General features: G+C 51.6%; 3 protein-coding genes across 9 annotated transcripts in view; 1 reads left to right on the top strand and 2 right to left on the bottom strand.

The window, feature by feature from the left end:
- Positions 1-10,020, top strand: part of EIF2AK1 (eukaryotic translation initiation factor 2 alpha kinase 1) — a 32,575-nt gene extending 22,555 nt beyond the window's left edge. For all 6 annotated transcript variants that reach the window (XM_043454913.1, XM_043454911.1, XM_043454910.1 and 3 more), the window contains 4 exons: positions 5,523-5,637; positions 5,859-5,941; positions 6,400-6,633; positions 9,027-10,020. In XM_043454913.1, the coding sequence (XP_043310848.1) occupies positions 5,523-5,637; positions 5,859-5,941; positions 6,400-6,633; positions 9,027-9,158 (564 nt within the window). In that variant the 3' untranslated portion in view covers positions 9,159-10,020. The remainder of the gene's footprint in view (positions 1-5,522; positions 5,638-5,858; positions 5,942-6,399; positions 6,634-9,026) is intronic.
- On the bottom strand, positions 720-4,490 carry ANKRD61 (ankyrin repeat domain 61). The gene is made up of 3 exons (XM_043454916.1): positions 4,175-4,490; positions 3,277-3,374; positions 720-1,814 (listed from the first exon to the last, which is right to left on the bottom strand). The coding sequence occupies exons 1-3, from the start codon at positions 4,403-4,405 to the stop codon at positions 869-871; spliced, it is 1,275 nt and encodes a 424-aa protein (XP_043310851.1). The 5' UTR covers positions 4,406-4,490; the 3' UTR covers positions 720-868.
- AIMP2 (aminoacyl tRNA synthetase complex interacting multifunctional protein 2) lies at positions 10,017-17,898 on the bottom strand. 2 transcript variants are annotated; one of them, XM_043454919.1, is made up of 4 exons: positions 17,780-17,898; positions 13,293-13,499; positions 11,237-11,468; positions 10,017-10,543 (listed from the first exon to the last, which is right to left on the bottom strand). In XM_043454919.1, the coding sequence occupies exons 1-4, from the start codon at positions 17,792-17,794 to the stop codon at positions 10,155-10,157; spliced, it is 843 nt and encodes a 280-aa protein (XP_043310854.1). In that variant the 5' UTR covers positions 17,795-17,898; the 3' UTR covers positions 10,017-10,154. The 2 variants fall into 2 exon arrangements, with proteins under 2 accessions (XP_043310854.1, XP_043310853.1); XM_043454918.1 differs by having other exon boundaries at positions 17,660-17,794.
- Between the last annotated feature and the right edge of the window lie 65 nt (positions 17,899-17,963).

Below are 17,963 nucleotides of genomic sequence, written 5' to 3'. Positions count from 1 at the left end.
GGCCCTTTGAAAATTATAGCTGAAAATTTCAGGTGTTAATACTGAGGGTGCTCTGAGTACTAATATAACTCATTTTGCTAAAGATATTTCATGCTGACAAAAATACTCATTTTTTTTCCACCTTGGAGGTAAAATCTGGTTCTATAATTATTCCTCTTAAAGGAAATTTAACATGGGAATTTTTTTTCCTGCTGTTTTAAAAAACTGCAGTAACTATGGCAATTTTTTATGAAAGACTGTCAAGAGAGAAAATGGAATTCACTGGTGGTACAGTGCTTAGGACTCCATGCTTTCACTGCCAGGGGCAAGGGTCCAATCCCTGGTTGGGGAACTGAAATCTCACAAGCTGCTTGGCGCAGCCAGAAAAAGAGGAAAAAATATCTACTGCTTTGGGGTGCTTAGTTGCTCAGTCGTGTCTGACCCTTTTGCAGCCCCTTGGACTACATACAGCCCACCGGGCTCCTCCTCTCTCTCTGGGATTCCACAGGCAAGAATACTGGAGTGGGTAGCCATGTCCTCCACCAGGGGATCTTCCCGACCCAGGGCTCGAACCCCTGTCTCCTGTGTTTCCTGCATTGCAGGCAGCTTCTTTACCTGCTGAGCCATTGGAGAAGCCCTCCTTTTTCGGCAGAGAGTTTTAAACTAATTTACTTAGCTTTTGGGGGCAAAAGAGAAATCCTGGAAAATTCTCTTAAAAGACTTTTAGGAAGAAGAAGTTACTGTGCAAATCACTTTATTTTTTGAAAAGCTTTAAGAACCAGTAGTTTGTACATTTGTATAAGGTTACGGTGTAGGTGTTTCTGGGTACATGTCTAGCCAGAAAGGGTAGTGAGTCACTGGAGCCCTGGCCCTGTGCAGCTTGGAGGTCTTATTTCAGGAGATGAGCTAAGTCGTGATAACCATAGACAGAATTCCAGATCTTCCCCGGGAGAAGTCGCTTCAAGAGCTGTTTGTGCTTCTCCCCGTAAATATTTCTGACACTTCTTTTACAGATGTCTTCCAGGGATAAGGGCTTCTGAGTTAGTTTCAGGAGGGTTTCCTTTAGGAGGTGGAATTCTGGGAGCAGGATTCCTGCAGGCAGGTTTCCTTGGTGGTTGGTCAGCCTCAGAGGGTAAGAGTGGAAGAGCAACCTGGCGAGAAGGGCCGTGTCTCGTATGTTGGAGCCACGCTGGAGGTACATGTATATCGGAGACTCCCCGTTTCTTGTTAAGATGTTCACATTGGCTTCAAATTTGAGCAGGAGGTTGATGATCGCCTCCCTGCCTCCGAAACATGCCTCATGGATGGCGGCCTGACCGTCGTGGTCCTGGGCGTTGACCTGGGCCCCGTGGACCAGGAGCAGGCGAATGCAGCCGAGGCCTGCCGCCAGTAGCCGGCCGGCCTTGCTCGACGCGGTGCACACCGCCAGCTTCAGGGCCGTGTTGCCCGTGGAGGAGATGGCGCAGTTGACATTGGCCCCCCAGGCAATCAACGTTTCCATCATCTCCTTGTTGAGTTTGTCGGCAGCCATGTGCAGGGGCGTCATGCTGGACCCGTTCTGGGCGTTGACCTGGGCCCCCTTCTGCGCCAGGATGGGCAGGACCAGGTGGGTCCCGTACATGGTGGCCAGGTGCAGCGGGCAGTGCCTGCGGCCGCTGTCCACCTGCGCATTCACCTGGGCCCCATGCGCACACAGGATGCGGAGGCAGAGGACGGCGTTGCTCTGGATGTCCGTCAGCATCATCTGGATCCTGTCCCTCGGCTTCGTCCATGTGGTTGAGGTGATGGGCCAGTTCAGCAGCATCAGGTGCAGGGTGGTGAGGCCTTCCGTGTCCCTGGAATAGGCATTCGGGGCAGGTTACACTCAGCTCACAGTGGGGATGGCTTGGCGGGGCGAGCTACGGCTTATGAAGGAAATGATTACGATAGTCCCCTGTGATTACCTGAAAGATGGGTTTGACAGTCTGCACTGCTCTTTAGTTTCTTGGGGTATCGCAGCATTCTGAGGGGACAGGGTGGTATGCCTCACAGCACAGAGGGGCCCAGCTTCCTCTCACAGCTTGTGTCAGCTGCAACTCCTGCTAGATTCGTGGCCTCTTCCAGGCTGCATCTCAGTTACCTGTGTCCCAGCCCCTCCCCAGGGGAGTGTGCAAAGTTAGCAGCCAGTCAGTAAAACTGCCCGGACCCCTGCATGAGCCAGAGGTTCCCACCGAAGTGAGCCATGAAGGGCCAGGGCGCCCGCCGACTCAGTCAGGCCCCTGGTGGCCCCACGCCTGCTCCTCTAACCGGACATTTTCACCCACGTGCAGATGGCGGGGGCTGCCTCTGGAGTCACCCTCAGAACCTGCTCCACCCCAGGCCAAGCAAGGGTTTGACAACTCAGCCTTCATCTCCGTTACTGAAGTCTCTCATGATTGCCTTCAGAACTCCTTGATTTTGGCAGAGAAAGGGGAAGGTCTCTTAGGAACATCTGACCGCTCCCCTGGAATTGGATAACTTTCAGTTCCCCTGTGTGGATTTAGCGTAAGCCCTGCGACAGGGAAGTGGGGAAATAGCAGCGTCCCCACCTTGCAGAGCTTCCAGTCAAATGTGGAAGGATCTCGCCAACAGAGCTGCTAAACAGGCTGGGGGCAGAGGTCTCCAGAGGTCTGCTGCCCCACCCAAGGCGAGGAAGGCGTGCCCAGGAGTCCCGGTGGAGGGGTGGGGGAGCTGACGCTCCAGTCCTGGGAGGCCTGTGAGCGGCTCTGCAGACCCCGGTGGGGCTCATGGGGGAGGGTGACGGCGCGATGTGTTGGGGCCCTTCTGGAGCACAGTCAGGATTGGGGCTTTACTTTTCGTTTATACCGTGTATGTCTTCCATTCATTCAGATGGTATTTATAGGACACTTAGGAAGAATCAGCCTTGGTTTAGATGGTGAAGATATATTGGGAAGCAGAATAAACTTCTTTCCAAGAAAATCTCTATTTCTATTTTCATGTCTCTCCTATCTAACTTAAGTCATTAAACTCCTTGAGGGCTGTGACCAGGGACTTCATTTTGCACAAACCATTGCTGAGCACTTAATACTTACGATGGTTTAAGTGGGCTGACTGAGTTGTGTTCTCACGTTATTTCCAGTTTTTCAGAGGCTCTCCTCTAGTCAGTAAAGAAATTGATTTGTTCAAAACATGGTAACCTGTAGTCCATCACTGGTGGAGAATGGATGAGTCCAGACGTGACCGGGGAAAGGACACTGAAATCCTGCGTGTCCTCGTTTATTCATATTTTCAGCACTGCAGCCTGTTGCGTTAACTTACCGGACTTCTGGGTCAGCCCCGTGCTCCAACAAACAAAGCAGACTCTGTGCCTTCCGGTGTTTGGCTGCCAGGTGGATGGGGATGAAGGACAGCGTCTCCTTGGGGGGAGAAATACGTTACAAGTAGCCCAGTGTAGTTGGAAATAACAGTTGTGTTAATCCCCCTCAAAGGGATTAATTATGTTTAGTATCTCTTTAATTCAGTATTTTTCTGCTATCTGCACTGAAATTATGCTTTCCTTTTGCTTGTTTTAAATGACCCCAAGCTAGTCAATTCTGTATTATAAAAATCTGTATTTTACATTAATGCAGATTTACCAAGGCAGCAGATACAATTTAAAGCTTTGAAAGTCGTTTCTTGTGATGAGCTCATTGTGTAGAATTAATGGTAATTGCTGTCAAGTCCCTTCGAATTGAAATGAACCCAGAGGGTCATTGCCAAGTAGGTTCTGTGTTTTTTACGGCTTTGCCTTATCATTTTGGTATCATTAGTAAATTCTGCATTTTCAGGGTTTCCAAGTTAATGCCGCTTATGTTGTCTATGATTAGCAGAGCTGTTTACCCAAGTTCTTAAAAAAGATGTATGTAGTGGCCTTATAGCATGACTGCAAGATTAGGGCAGAGGGTGACTTAAAAAAAAAATGACAAAGGTAATACTCATTGTATAAAAATTTAGACAGTGAAAAAAGCATGTGCAAGAAAGGGAGACGTGACCCCGGCACACAGATGTAGCCTTGGCGCGCTTGAGAGGGTGACAGGAAGGCTCTTCCAGCCGGGCGAGCCCCGCCTCTGGTCACACCGCTTCCTGCGGGGTCCCTGGGAAGGGGTGTCGCGACTCGGCAGAACGCGGCCCGGGGCATGCTGAGGGCGCTGAGCGAGCGGGCAGGGGAGGCGGGTACCTGGTTGAGGTAGAGCCTGGAGTGGCCCATGCTACAACCCGTGGAGTCGACCGGGATGGTCACGGGCTGGTTGACGGGGTGGCTCCTCAGCAGGGCCCGGAGCGCGGCGCAGTCCTGCTGCATGATGGCCTCGCAGAGCCGGACGTGCACTGTGGCCGCCGTGCCGCCCCCTGGGGCCTGGGGCCCGTTGGCCGCCCGCCCCTTGCTGCCTCTCTTGGTTATGTTTCCCATGAGTACAGCTTCCAGTGGGGAACCTGGGGATTCAGGGGAGGTGCAGGACAGAATCGTCACTCCCACTCGCTGGGGTTCTTCCAGCTCAGTTCTAGAACTGACCTAGAACTGCTGAGAATCGTATCCATGAAACACGACGCATTTTTACCTCAGAGTCCAACTTTTTCACCTGTTCCTGTATCTGTTGCGCCAATAGAAGCGCAGTTTCCAGGACTTTCTCTTCAGTCATAAAAACGTATTCAGAATGTCATCTTGTACATAAAATTGTTTTTTTCTGTTTTCTCTTCCCATTCAGCTACTGTTAAAGAAAACTGATGAAGCTAAAATAGGGGAATTTATACATTCAAATAAAACTTTTTTTTTTTTTTTGTCCAGGCCATGAGGCCTGTGGGATCTTTGTTTCCCAGTCAGAGATTGAACCCGCGTCCCCTTCGGTGGAAGCTCGGAGTCCTAACCACTGAACCATCAGGGAAGCCTCCAAACAAATGACTGTGTGGAAATTAAGAAAACCTGACTTTTAACCTGAGCATTTTTCAGTTTTCAGTGGAATTCCTCCTGCCTCCAGCAGAGGGGTATTTTCGCACTGGTCTAGGGGTAGCTCCAAGGTAGACGTGTTGGATCTGCAGTGATTGCTTCGACAGAGCAAAATGTATATGTTCAGAGTGTGGCCTGGTCGTTCCCAGGCCTGGCTGACACAGAGGAGACATCTGGGAGCTGTAAAAAACAGACCAGTTTTCTTTCTTTTTTTTATTAAGAAAAATCAACAGCTTTGACTTGTTGAAAGGATAGTAGTTTTTTAAAAGCTTCTCAGTGATTCTGAGGTCTCAGCAGGGCAAAGGTGCGCTTGTATACAAGCATGCTCTATGTTAGAAGCTGGGGACTTGAAACCAATGTCAGTGCCCATGCCCACCCCCCGGAATTCTGTCAGTCCAGGGAGCGGCTTGGACGCTGAGGTTTGTTTCAGGTTCCTCGGTGAAGTGCGGCCGAGTTTGAGAGCCACTGTTCTCATTGTTAGTTCATGAAGGGCTGCTGACTCCTGAGTTGAGAAGTCTCAACATCTCATTTTCACTGTTCGTTTTAGAACACCAGGGAATTGACGTATTGTGTTTGTTTACAGCCCAGAAATATTTTCCTTCATGGCCCTGATCAGCAAGTAAAAATAGGAGACTTTGGCCTGGCCTGTGCAGACATCATCCAGAAGAACACAGACTGGGGTGGTGCAGATGGGGCGAGTAAGTCTGTTTTGGTGGTGGTTTTTGTTGGTTTGTTTTTACATTAAAAAGAGAGACACAGTTGGACACTGTCAGTATTTAAAGAGAATGATAAAGACTTAATAGCAAAGGTGCGATTTTAAAAAGCAGCTTGGGAGCTGCAGTGTCTGCTCAGGGTCAGAGCAGGTCACGTGGACGGTGCTAACCCTGCCAGGCTTCATCTTTGACTTTTCAAATCTCAGGGACGCCAACACACACCTCCAGAGTGGGTACGTGTCTGTACGCTTCCCCCGAACAACTGGAGGGATCCGAGTATGATGCCAAGGTAGGACTGGTTCCCTTTTACCCAGTTTGTGGGTTTACCCGTAGTCGGAAGTAACAGAGAGTACAGTAAATGGAGGGGAAGCTCGGACATCCAAGTGATTCTGGAGATGGTAGAGTGAGGTAGGTAGATTTTCTCTCACATCAAACAGCCATAGTGGGAAAGTCTCACTTTCTAACTGCATCGTTGGAAAAGACCCTGATGCTGGGAAAGATGGAGGGCAGGAGGAAAAGGGGGTGCCAGAGGGTGCGATGGTTGGATGGCATCATCGACTCAATGGACATGAGTTTGAGCAAGCTCCGGGAGACAGTGAAGGACAGGGAAGCCTGGCGTGCTGCAGTTCATGGGGTCGCAGGGAGTTGGACATGACATAGCGAGTCAACAACTGTTTCCAAATCCATGGGTTTCACAGATGTCACTGTGTATCTCACCACTCAATGACCGTCTCCCCCATTTTCCAGTCAGATATGTATAGCTTGGGCGTGATCCTGCTGGAGCTCTTTCAGCCATTTGGGACAGAAATGGAGCGAGCACACGTTTTAACAGGTTTGAGGACTGGACAGATCCCCGAGGCCCTCAGTAAAAGGTGTCCCGTCCAAGCCAAGTACATCCAGCACTTAACCAGAAAGAACTCAGCCCAGAGGCCATCCGCCATCCAGCTGCTGCAGAGCGAGCTCTTCCAAAACTCTGGAAACGTATGTACGACTTATTTAACACTGGGGAAAACAGGCAGTCCAACATGGAGTTGTTTTGTTTTTTCCCCATGGCAAAAACAAGTTTATTGAAGAAAGAACACAGAGTACTCAAGGAAGAGGTGGGCCAAGCCAAGAGAGGCACTGGCCAGATGTGGTTTAAATTGTGAATCCCATTTTATGAAGAGCAGTTGAGCTTACAGTAAGGGTTACAGAAACGAAATATCTCAACCCATTCTCAGAGTTTCCAGTGGCGCACTTGTCAGGCAAGCCAGGTGACCGCTGCCAGCTGTCCATGCTGAAGGTGGTCACCTGGGGCTCCAGTTTCGAGCCTCATCCTGCTGTCAGAAGGTTTTGGTTTTCCTTTCCAGCCATGGTATGTGGCCTTTTATGAATTGTTAGAAAGTGTGTACTGGTAGAAGGACTTCCCAGGTGGCATAGTGATAAAGACTGCACCTGCTGTGCAGGAGACAGTGGTTCGATCCCTGGGTCGGGAAGACGGCCTGGAGGAGGAAATGGTAACCCTCTCCAGTAGTCTTGCCTGGAGAATCCCATGGACAGAGGAGCCTGGTGGGCTGCAGACCATGGGGCTGCAAAGAACCGGACACGACTAGGCGCACAGCAGAAAGGCGCACACACCAGGGGATCCAGGACAGCAGGGACACCCAGGGGAGCCAGCCCATCTGTGGCCGGGCCCTCCTTAACCAGCCTGAGAGAGCTCAGCGTTCGGGTGCAGGAGTCTGGCCTTCTCTCCCGTGAGCAGGTGTTGCCCCAGGCAGCCCCTCCCCGCCCTCCTTCCCAACTCGGTGTTTCACTACCGGGTATGAACAGAAACTTTCCAAGACTTAAAAAAGTCTGCATTCAGAGAGAAACTCAGGTTCTCTGGTGCTTTGCTACTCAGAGTGGGTCCTCCGGCCAGCAGCAGCAGCCTCACCTGGGAGCTCGTTAGAAACAGGGGCTCCGGGGCTCTGCGCCCGCGACCTGTGTCATAACAAGGTCTCCGAGGGCCTTCCCCCCAGCGTGTGGGCAGCAGTGTGCGAACGCGCTGCTTCCGGGGAGCAGTCTCTGGACCAGTGGGTAAAATCACCGCCAACTTCATAGAATTCTTGGAGCCCCTTCCCTCCCCCACTAGCCTGTTAAAAACGAAACCTACGGGAGAAGAGGCTGCCGTGAGTGCTTCCACAGGCCCTCTGAGAGGTTCTGAGGCTCACGAGTTGGGGACCCACTGGCAGCTGGTTAGTTAGTTTATCTCCTGTTTAAGGCTTATTTGTTTTTGAGTCAAAACAGGGAATTTTACTAGATTGAGTGGTAAATAGGCAGGTGTAGTGCCTTTCTCTGAGCCTCTGAAAAGAGCAGATGTGGTGGTTAACTAACTCCCCGTGAGGATGGTGAGTGGAGACCATCGTTACTTGGCATTAATGGTAAGGATTTCTCCTGGTAGGACTTTCCCACAGGAAGCCCCACACAGACACCTCTGTTTATATCCGTGGCCCTCACTCTGCACTCTGTATGCAGGGCTGCGAAGATGACCCGAGCTCACAGCGTATGAAAGGAGCTTAATTGTTGACGGGGAAAAGCCAGCAGTTACTCCTTGACCTTTAAAAATGTTTGTCAAAACATTTAAAACTCTCGCATCATCTAGTTACGGATGTATACGGACATGAAAAGTTATAAAACTACAAGGGAGAGTTAAAGTGTTTCAGTAGTTTGAGCAGTGCCCGCCTTCATCTCGTCCCGTAATCTAGGATACAAGAGTGAGCGCCTTTCACACGGTGACTGGCCACCCGGCTTGCCAAGTTCGCATCAGCCTCTGGCATTTTGTCTTGGGCACTTCTGATGCTGGGATCTGTCCCCAAGGGTCCTTTCCTGGGGACATCTGTGTCCTCTTCCTGTTCACTCTGCGCTGGATGGCGGTGCCATCTGCAGCCCCAGCATCAGCGGTTCTGTCTGGGACGCCGCAGGTTTGGTTTTCACTTCCAGCACCGTCCCTTCTCATTGCTCAGCTGCACTTTCATCTCTGTTGGCCGATTCCCTCTTTCAGAAAGGTCAGTGGGTTTATCACTGGGGGAGAGGAGGCAGCGCGGCTGCGTGTACACTGCCGGTGCGTGAATCGACTCACACGCTCGGTGACCAGCCACCAGGGCTTTCGAGAGAATGAGCACTGTCCCCGATGAGGAGACGCGTGGTGGGTCACATCGCGTGCTGTGGGCTTGCAGCGCTCAGGCAGTCAGTCACTCTACCCGGGTAACTGACGCGCGACCACGTGGCCGTGATGCGTAGTAAGCCGCGGGAACTGGAGTCCACGTGGGTCAGGACTGTGCAGAGAGGCAGCCTGTATGTTTCAAAGGAGAGAAAGAACCTGAGGCAGTGGAGCTTAAAATTTTCTCTCTTCACAGGTTAATCTCACCCTACAGATGAAGATACTCGAGCAGGAGAAAGAAATTCAGGAACTAAGGAAGCAGCTCAGTCTCCTGTCTCAGAACAAAGGGGTAAAGGGTGACATGAGAGATGGGGGCGTGCCCATCTAGCCGCAAGGGCTCTATAAACGGGAAAGTGGACTTGAACTCTGCTAACCGAAACAGTCAACTGGAGTGTGAATTTTCCATCTTTACTAGGACTTGAACTCTTCAATCTAAACAGTCAACTGGAGTGTAAATTTTCGATCTTTACTAGGGTGTAGCTGGTGTAACTCTAACCTAATGTAGAAATCCTTTACAGGACTCATCAAAGTGAGGTTCTGACAGTGCCTTCTAAGGCTGGCATTTTGCACGAAGACAGCTTCAGACGAACCCTGCCCTCGTCTTTCCCTTCCGCCCTGTGTGCTCCTTTCCCTGGATTTCTTACCTTAGTATCCCCATCCCTCCAGCCCTGACCGTGAAATGCAGGCCTGCTCCTCAGCACTTGTGAGCGCTGCCTGCTGACCGCACCCTCCTCTAGAATGTTCTGCCGCAGAGACGCGGCATGCTCTGAACCTCTCTCTGCCGGAGCCCAGGCCCGTGTGCTCGCTGGGCTGTTGGGTGGACAGCTGCCGGCACCCCCACCTTCCACACTACTGCCTGACTCACGAGATGTCAGCCGGCGGCATGGTGCACGTCACCCAGCCTGCTCCTGTTCTCTTCACCTTTGCACGGGCATCACCCCAAAACCCACCCCCTCAAAGCCCCCAAACCATTGCCGGGCAGCTGTGCGCTCAGCGTCCCTGCCTTTGCCCTGCGTGGTTCCCACGGGCTTCCTCCTCACAGACCCGCGTCCCCCAAACCTACATTCCTCAAGGCAGCGACGTGACATTCATGTTTGCGCCCCGACGTGCTCGCCGTGTTGCCGGCAGCTGTCATGGTATATCGCACACAGTGTCCATGGATTTTAAATAAAATGAAAGCCACAAGTTAATTATGTGATGCTTTTATTGATACTTGACCCTTGGCCTAAATAAAGGCTTTGATTTTAGTACGAGTCCCTTTACCAATAATAGGCACGAAGCAGCACCATTCTTAAAATCGAAACCCTTGATCAGTGGCCGAGCTTCACTGAAGGAGCTTGAGGGCCGTGTGGAAAGCGGCCAGGTTTTCGCAGGCCCGCATCCACTTCTGCACGTTGGCTGGCACCGTCCCCCCACAGCCCCCTGTCTGCCGGAGCACAGACCACAGCACCACATCGGCCACCGTGAGCTCATCCCCCACAAGCCAGGGGGTCTTCCCGAGGGCAGAGTTCATGGAGCGGAACACGGCGGCCTTCTCTTTACTGCTGCCCTCTTTCAGCTGAAAAATAGCTATATCCACCCAGCTATCTATGAGGGTTAAGTTCACAGCATCCTGCTTCTGGCCAAAGAGCGAGAAAAGGAAGCGGGCGATGTTCCCTTCCCCTTCAATGGGACACATCGTCTGAACGCTGAACTTCATCTGCGTCTTTGGCACTGAAAGGAATAAACACGAGACATCAGCAAGGGTGGCACCGCCGGAGGAACTGTTTGTGCAGCGTGGCATTGGGGTGTGGGGGGGGTGGGGGGACCCTGTCAGTCATGCACCCGGCGGTACTTAAAAGGTTGATAATATTCAAGAAAGTTCAAACCAGGTTAAAGAGTGCCAACTATATTATCAAGTAACCATTTCTGGTATTTGATGATGACAGCATTCAAGCTGGAAGGACCTCCAACCGTCTGTTCCTACCCCTGTACCCCAGGATCTGGCGATGAGGACTGGGAACCAGGGGTCTCGTGTACCAGTGAGACCTCCTGCTGTCCTGGCCCTGACTCTCGGGCCTCACGGGATGAATGTGAGCTCACGTCCCTCTAGGAGCCTGACGGAGAGGCCCCTGCAGTGGGATACTGAACAAATGACACCCTGCCGTCCTTTATCAGGTCATGTCTATTAGGAGAGAACGCCAGTTTGCATCACGACAGGCTTTGGAACGTGCCAGCGGCCATTCCCCTGCCCTGGCTGCGTAGACTGGCCTCCCCCCTGGACTGAGAGGACCTGCGCCTTCCCAGAGAATGGAGCGCATCTCGGGAAGGATGCCTCTGCCCCTGCAGAGCCCTCATGGGCTTCTTAGACTCGGGGAGGGTCAGACCTGAGGGCGGACGGCCGAGGACCCCCCCACCCCCACTCACCGTCCTTCCAGATGAGGGTGAAGCCCAGCTGGTACTCGTGGCGGGGCCGCTGCCTCGTCTGCTCGCCGAAGCACTGGAGGAGGTGGGCCGGCACGCCGCGGACGGCCGAGTGCGTGTGCACCGAGGACAGGACCCGGAAGTGGTCGCACAGCAGCCGGTGCAGCACGAGCAGGGACAGCGGCGGCCAGGCGGGGTTGGCGTTGATCACGATGTCCTTCAGTGCCCCGTGGTCCTGGGGAGCGGCAGACCGCCACGGGCAGGGACACCCACCGCGACGTGAGTCAGGACCCGACCCGGCTTAGCTCGCCTCCCAGAAGGCGCCACTGTCACCCCAGCCTCAGCGGAGGCGGGGAGGGGGCCCCCGAGGGCTCCCAGCTTGGTGAGAACCGGGGACAGCAGCGACTCTAGGCCCTCCAGCTCTGCCCAGACGCTCCCACAAACAGAAGTGACTTTACCATCAAGTCAGTACAACACGGTAGGAAAGACACTTCTGTTTTTCCCCCAAGTTAAAAAAACAATTACGCATGCAATTACTCCTTTTACTAAACTGAATGCCCAAAAGGATACAGTTTCTACAGCAATTTGGTTTATGTGCCAATGAGGAGCCCCTTGGGGCTTCCCAGGTGGCTTGTGGTAAAGAATCCACCTGCCAATGCAAGAGACTCAAGAGACATGGGTTCGACCCCTGGGTTGGAAAGATCCCTTGGAGTAGGAAATGGCAAACCCCTCCAGTATTCTCGTCTGGGAAATTTCACAGACAGAGGAGCCTGGTGGGCTACAGTCCATGGGTCGCACAGTTGGACACGACTGAGTGACCGAGCAGAGCACAGAAGAGCCCCTAGGAGAGGGTCTTGGCTGAGGGAGACTGTGAGTTAAAGTGCTGAAATGCACGACCTTTTTGTTTTCTAAATTTAATTACAGTTGATTTACGACCTGCACTGCCCTTTTAGACGCAGACTGTCTTGTTTCATAACGGATGAACTTGTCCGATACAGCAGAGGCCAAACGGCTTGGCTTTCTGTCCACAGCCCTGCCACAATCTGGCCTCTGGTCTGGTCTGGTCTGGCCAAGCCACTCCTGACTAATGCCCTTCACATAGACCTAGGCTGGATGCGCTCCATTTCTCCAAACGTATCGTGTTACCTGACCCTGCCTTCTGCAGTATCAAGATTCATCTGAAGCAGCGTGCTTGGGGAGGCCCCTCCGGCCCTGGGACACCCAACACGGCTGTGCTCACCGATTTACCCCCTACCCAGACTGGCTCCCAGGGGACTGGATGGGTGGGGTCTCATGCAAACGTGAACTGGGTGATGAAGAGACACGTGACTGCAGAGGGATGCATGTTTTCAAAAACAGCTCTGGGCCAGACACTGCAGCGCTGCCTCACTTGTTAGGTTTTCGAGCAGGACCATTTCTACCGTCAGTTCTAGGCGTGGTGCTAGCGGGGATTCTTGGGTCGAACCCTTTTGCACTCACTCGTTAATAAGACGTTCTTTCTCTGTGTATCAAATTATCACCTAAATCAGCTGCAGCAACTGAATTTTAACAGAGCAAATGGATTTAAGCAAAGTGTGTCTGAGGTCTGAGACAGTGACTTGCTTTCGGCAACAAACTGCAGAAGGTTTGGTGAGATATCTGTGCCTGGGCAGCCAAAGCTCTGAAATTCAGGCCCCTCCCAAGGAAGAAAGGTTGACTCGGCTGAACCTCAGAGAAGCACTGATGAGCCACCCAAGAGCTGCTTCCCCAGGGCTCGGAGACTGCTCGGAGCTGCCACAAGTGGCAGGAAGAAGGGACTCCTGAGTCCCTCCTCTGCCTAAGGGTCCTCCCAGTCTCCTCTGCATCTGAGAATTGCAGAGCTGCAATAGCGCTTGCCTGGCTTCACTGACAGCTCATGCATCTGTTCCGTGCAGGTACAATCAGAAGAGGAAAAAAGAATGTGCTTTTTGCACCATCTTTGAAAACGTGGAAACCCAGGCTTCAGTCACACTAGCACGATCTGCCAGCACCAACCACCACCCAGCATCGTGATGTTCTTCGGCTTCCGGAATGAACTTACCTGTCCGAGCATGGTGTTTAAGTCCACCGCGCTGGTCGACAGAGCAGCTGGCTCGTCAGCCTGGATTATGTTGGTTACATCCAAGTCCGCATCTGGTGTCTGAATCATCTTGGACAGACCATCGACCGCAGCTTTCAACTCGTACAGACGTTTTAAAATATCATCTTGGCGGGACTCAAGAGCTTGAAGAGACGGGTCCGAGGCTTCCTAAACAGACCAACATCAGAACGTTCATTTCCTCTCACGGCAAAGCACTCTGTTTAAACTTGGCCACTTGCCTTCTACTTAGTTCCATGAATTCATCGAACTTCCTGCCTTTTGAAAGACATCAAAATGAAGTAGCAGGATCATCTCATTTTCCCCAGTCCCATAGGTCCTGAAATCAATCCCCAAATGCTATAAAACAAACAATGCTGCGACTGAGAACCACTTTGAAATTGTAAGCCTCCTACTTCAGGCACTTAAGTCTTTAAAAACAGAATGAGAAAAAAAAACACAACACAGATTGTTCCTTCTATCAAACTAGTCCAAAATACTTTACATAAATGAACAGATGGGGATGGCAATAAGAATGTGATCAATAATTTATACTAATGGAAGGAAAACAGGGGCACGCACAAGTCAAAAAAAGTGTCTCGGTTTGGAGGTATATCCGGGGTGGGCAGGGTGGTGGTGGTGGTGTGTATGTGTGTCTCAGTGTGTGCGTGATCTGTGCCCCAGATCATTTTTGTGTCAGTACTGGCACTCCCTTATCTTAGAATTATCTAGAACTTCTTCACTGCTGAGATTATAACTTCATAAACAGGGAGTACTCACACCTTCATTCACTGAATCTCTGTATCTTTCTTGTTGGTGGACTGGTATACCTTAAGTAACTAGTAATATTTGCTGAGGTCTTCCCTGGTGGCTCAGATGGTAAAGAATCTGCCTGCAGTGCAGGAGACCTGGGTTCAATCCCTGGGTTGGGAAGATCCCCTGGAGGAGGGAATGGAAACCCACTCCAGTATTCTTGCCTGGAGAATCCCCATGGACAGAGCCTGGCGGGCCACAGCCCATGGGGTCGCGAAGAGTTGGACTAACACAATATTTGCTGAGCAATGAATCTCTACGTACTTACTTAAAAAGCAATAGTGAGAAACCTCCCAGGAGTAACAACACGCAGCCTATTTCCAGATTCTCAAGCTCGCACAAAAGATAACTCAGCTGAGTCAAGACAGCAAAGGACCCCTGAAGCATGAGTTAAGATGCTCACAAGGAGACAGAAGGGTCAACAGGCAATGACCTTGAGTCTATGGGAACATGGGCTCACTCTACAACGTGAGTGTGGGGAGCGCGCCTGCTCACATTGTCTGCTGGTGACTTTAAGGAACACTGCGTTCCTCCCCTCGTTGCTCATAACTGCCCTCCTCGAAGATCCCATTCATCACCAGCTGCTGTCCATTTCCCGGAATCCAGTGGCTCATAAGCTGCCTCCATGGTCACCGCCTGAGTCCGAGACACCACTTTCCACCTGGCGTCCTTCCACCTGGCACCGTTCTGATCCATCCCTCCTGCCCATCCCCAGGATGGTGGCCAGAAAGCAAAACAACCTCTTAGGCTAAAAAGCACAGTCCTTAACCTGGCTTGATAAAGAGCTGGTACGGTTGGTCCTCTGGCTTCCTCCTCTCCCATCATTCTCCCCCTTGCTCTGTGAACAGGCCACACTCTCCTTTGGGTCCTAAAACGCTCAGGCCCCCACCTGCCCCAGGGTTTTTCCTCATCGAGTTCCCTCTGTAACACCCTTCCCTTGGCTCTCAGGTGGTTAATGCCTATTTACCCTACAGCTGGATCTCCACACTCTCAGCTCCCTTGCCTGCTGCTCTTGTTTAAGATCACACAGTGGAGAAATGGAAGATGACTGCGGTCTGGGTGGAATAAAGAAGAATAAAGAGTTCACTGTGCCAAGTACATAATGGGGTGCTGACCGGAAATAAGTCTGTACGCAAGGTGTGTGACCGGTGAGGCCACCACCTGTGAGATATCCTCAGGTTACTCAGTATTAGTCCTCCTGAGTAGTACTTCCAATCCTGTAATCCAGCCTGTATGTGTGCATTGTCTGTGGGCAGCTTTGCTCATTTCTACACATGGCATGGGCACCCCTGCCCGACCAGGAGCGGAGTACCTACTGTATTCAAAACCCATCAACACTCACTGAAGACTGGACCCAGTACTACATGTGGAATGTGACCTGTGATCAAGAATCTAATATAGCTTCATCTGAGGAACCTGAGATCTGCCTCACCTTTTTTTTTTTTAAGCCTTGCTGTGCGGCATTTGTGACCTCAGTTTCCCAATCAGGGGCTGAACCAGTACCCACTGCATTAGGAGGGCAGACTCTTAACCAGTGGACCCCCAGGAAGTCTCAAATCTACCACTCTTTCCAATGCTGGCCTGTTGTTTTGCTTGCTCGGGCTAGACTGTGACTTGGCGTGTTGTGTTTATCCATTTGTGTTATCTACATGTATTTAGAAGTCGTTCATTCTTTGTGTTGCTCACATTTTCCCTGGAGATGCTAGGTTTCTCATTATCTATCCACATTGCTATCATCTGCTAGATTATTATCTTCTAGGTTGCAAGTTCACAGTTAAATGCCCAAAGGAAGTCAGGCAGCAGACTTTAAAAAAAGAAAAAAAAAGGACTTGGTCTCAAAAGAGATGTGATGCTCTCCACTCCGGGGTTTCCTTTCCAGTTCCAAGAGTCTGTCCAGTTGAGAGGCACTGGACCGTATGTCTCCATGGGGATCTCCGGGTGAAGAGACACTGGACCGTGCCTGCATTGTTGCCTTAGCTCTGCAGTGAGACAACACTTGTGTTATTTGCTTTCAAACTAAACTAACCACCTCCCTTACAGTCGAGGCAGAAAACTCTTCAGACAAAGGATGACAGAGATAACGAGTCATAAAAGTTCTCTGTTCACTCATCTGAGTGAGAATGAACTAAAAGTTTCTCCCGCAGGGAAATTAAGATGTGTTTGTAATTTATAAAAAAAGTCAAAGCTGAGCAGTTACTTTACAAAGGAGGAAAAATCAAAATGCCCAATAAACATGAAAAGGTGCTGAAGTTATCTGGAGGTCTGGGAGATCTAAACTATATTAGGATGTCATTGTACTCCCACCAGCTTTGGGGAGAGTGCCAGCACCAGAAATTCACCTACCTCCAGAATTAAAAAATAAATACAACGGACTTCCCTGTCAGGACAGTGATTAAGACTCTGCACTTCTATTTCACGGGGCGAAGGTTCGAATCTGTTTGGGGAACTAAGATCCCGTGTGCTGCAGCGCAGTCAAATGGTTTTTAAAAACAATTTAAAAAATCAATAGATAAAATGAATCTCTTAAAAAAAAAAAAGTTCACCTACACTGCAGGGGACAGCATAAACTGGGATGACCGCTTTGAAAAGCAACCTAGTCCAGCTGAATATAGACCAGCCCACTGAGCCAGCAATCCCATGTTCATGTCATATACTCTATGCCTGCTCTTGTCCAAGAATATTCACTGCAGAACTGTTCATAACGGCCTAAAATAGAAAACCAGCGGACGCCCGTGGGCAGTGGGATGGATAAAGACGTGGCGGCACAGTTGGGTCAAGCAGCAGTAAGCCAGAGGATGAAAGCGAAGCTTTCTCATGCAGCAAAGCGATTCTTCCAATCACGTTTAGAAGGGGCAGCCAAACACCGCAGGGCACGCACTGCAGGCTCCCACTGACACCAAGACCCCACTGTCCAGGGACGCACACTCAGGGGACAAAGTAAGAGAGAAACGCAGGACACAATGACCGCGCAAGAGTTTTAAGTGGGGGCGCTGACAACGTGTTACCCTGAATGGGTGACCCTGGGATTCGCTTTACGATTCCCTAGAACTCGCCACTGATGTATTCCTCACTTTTCAGTGGGTAGAATTTGGTAATAAAAGTTTAAGCAGTCTTAAGCGCAGGGGGGAAAAAAAAAAGACGGGATAGATGTTCCAATGGGTAAAAGTTATGGTCACTCGGAGGCCGGAGGGCGCGTGAGGCTGGGGTGGGGATAGGCGATCGGGTCTAGTCGCCACGGTTTTGGTTCGACACAGTTCAGGTCGCACGGTCCCGACTTGGTGCGACCCGCGGACTCTAGACCCCAAATTCCGCCAACCAGCGCCGCAACGCCTGCGCTCTGAGCAAGAGGGCGGCGGGTCGGCGACGCGGTGAGCCAGGGCGCCTGCGCACTGGACAGCCAGGGCGGTGGGACAGGGGCCTTGGCGCCTGCGCACTGGGCCGGCAGGCTGTGGGACGGGGCCTTGGCGCCTGCGCACTGAAATGGTGGGGGGGGCGGGGCAAGGGCCGCGCGTTCTTACCTGCACGTGGTCGGCGGACGGCGCCGGGCTGCCGGTCCTGCCGTGCACGTTGGGGAGCCGGTACATGCAGGTGGGAAGCTCTACGCGGAGAGATCCGCTGCCCTCGTGATAGGGCTTTACCTGGTACATCGGCATCCTGGGAAGCAAAGGAGAGAAGGTGGCAGGCGAGAGACACGAACGCTCACAAACCGTCCAAGTCTACGACAGTCTGCTGCCACCTCCTTTCCGACCGGGCTGCGGGCTTTCGGGAAAGCGCAGTTCCTGTGCTCTAATTGGCCCCTGCTCTCTCGACGTCACGGACTCG

This window comes from Cervus canadensis, chromosome 32 (assembly GCF_019320065.1).
Source record: "Cervus canadensis isolate Bull #8, Minnesota chromosome 32, ASM1932006v1, whole genome shotgun sequence".
In the NCBI taxonomy this organism is placed as follows: Eukaryota; Metazoa; Chordata; class Mammalia; order Artiodactyla; family Cervidae; genus Cervus; species Cervus canadensis.
This window is presented reverse-complemented; position numbering and strand designations above follow the sequence as displayed.

Coding starts and splice junctions, on each gene's coding strand:
- AIMP2 (XM_043454918.1), bottom strand. CDS start 17,794: ATGCCGATGTACCAGGTAAAGCCCTATCACGAGGGCAGCGGATCTCTC. Junction 11,469..13,292: donor TAAACACCATGCTCGGACAG/GTAAGTTCATTC, acceptor GCCGCTCCCCAG/GACCACGGGGCACTGAAGGA. Junction 10,544..11,236: donor CACCCTCATCTGGAAGGACG/GTGAGTGGGGGT, acceptor TATTCCTTTCAG/TGCCAAAGACGCAGATGAAG.
- ANKRD61 (XM_043454916.1), bottom strand. CDS start 4,405: ATGGGAAACATAACCAAGAGAGGCAGCAAGGGGCGGGCGGCCAACGGG. Junction 3,375..4,174: donor CCAGGCTCTACCTCAACCAG/GTACCCGCCTCC, acceptor TCTCCCCCCAAG/GAGACGCTGTCCTTCATCCC. Junction 1,815..3,276: donor GGGGCTGACCCAGAAGTCCG/GTAAGTTAACGC, acceptor TGCCTATTCCAG/GGACACGGAAGGCCTCACCA.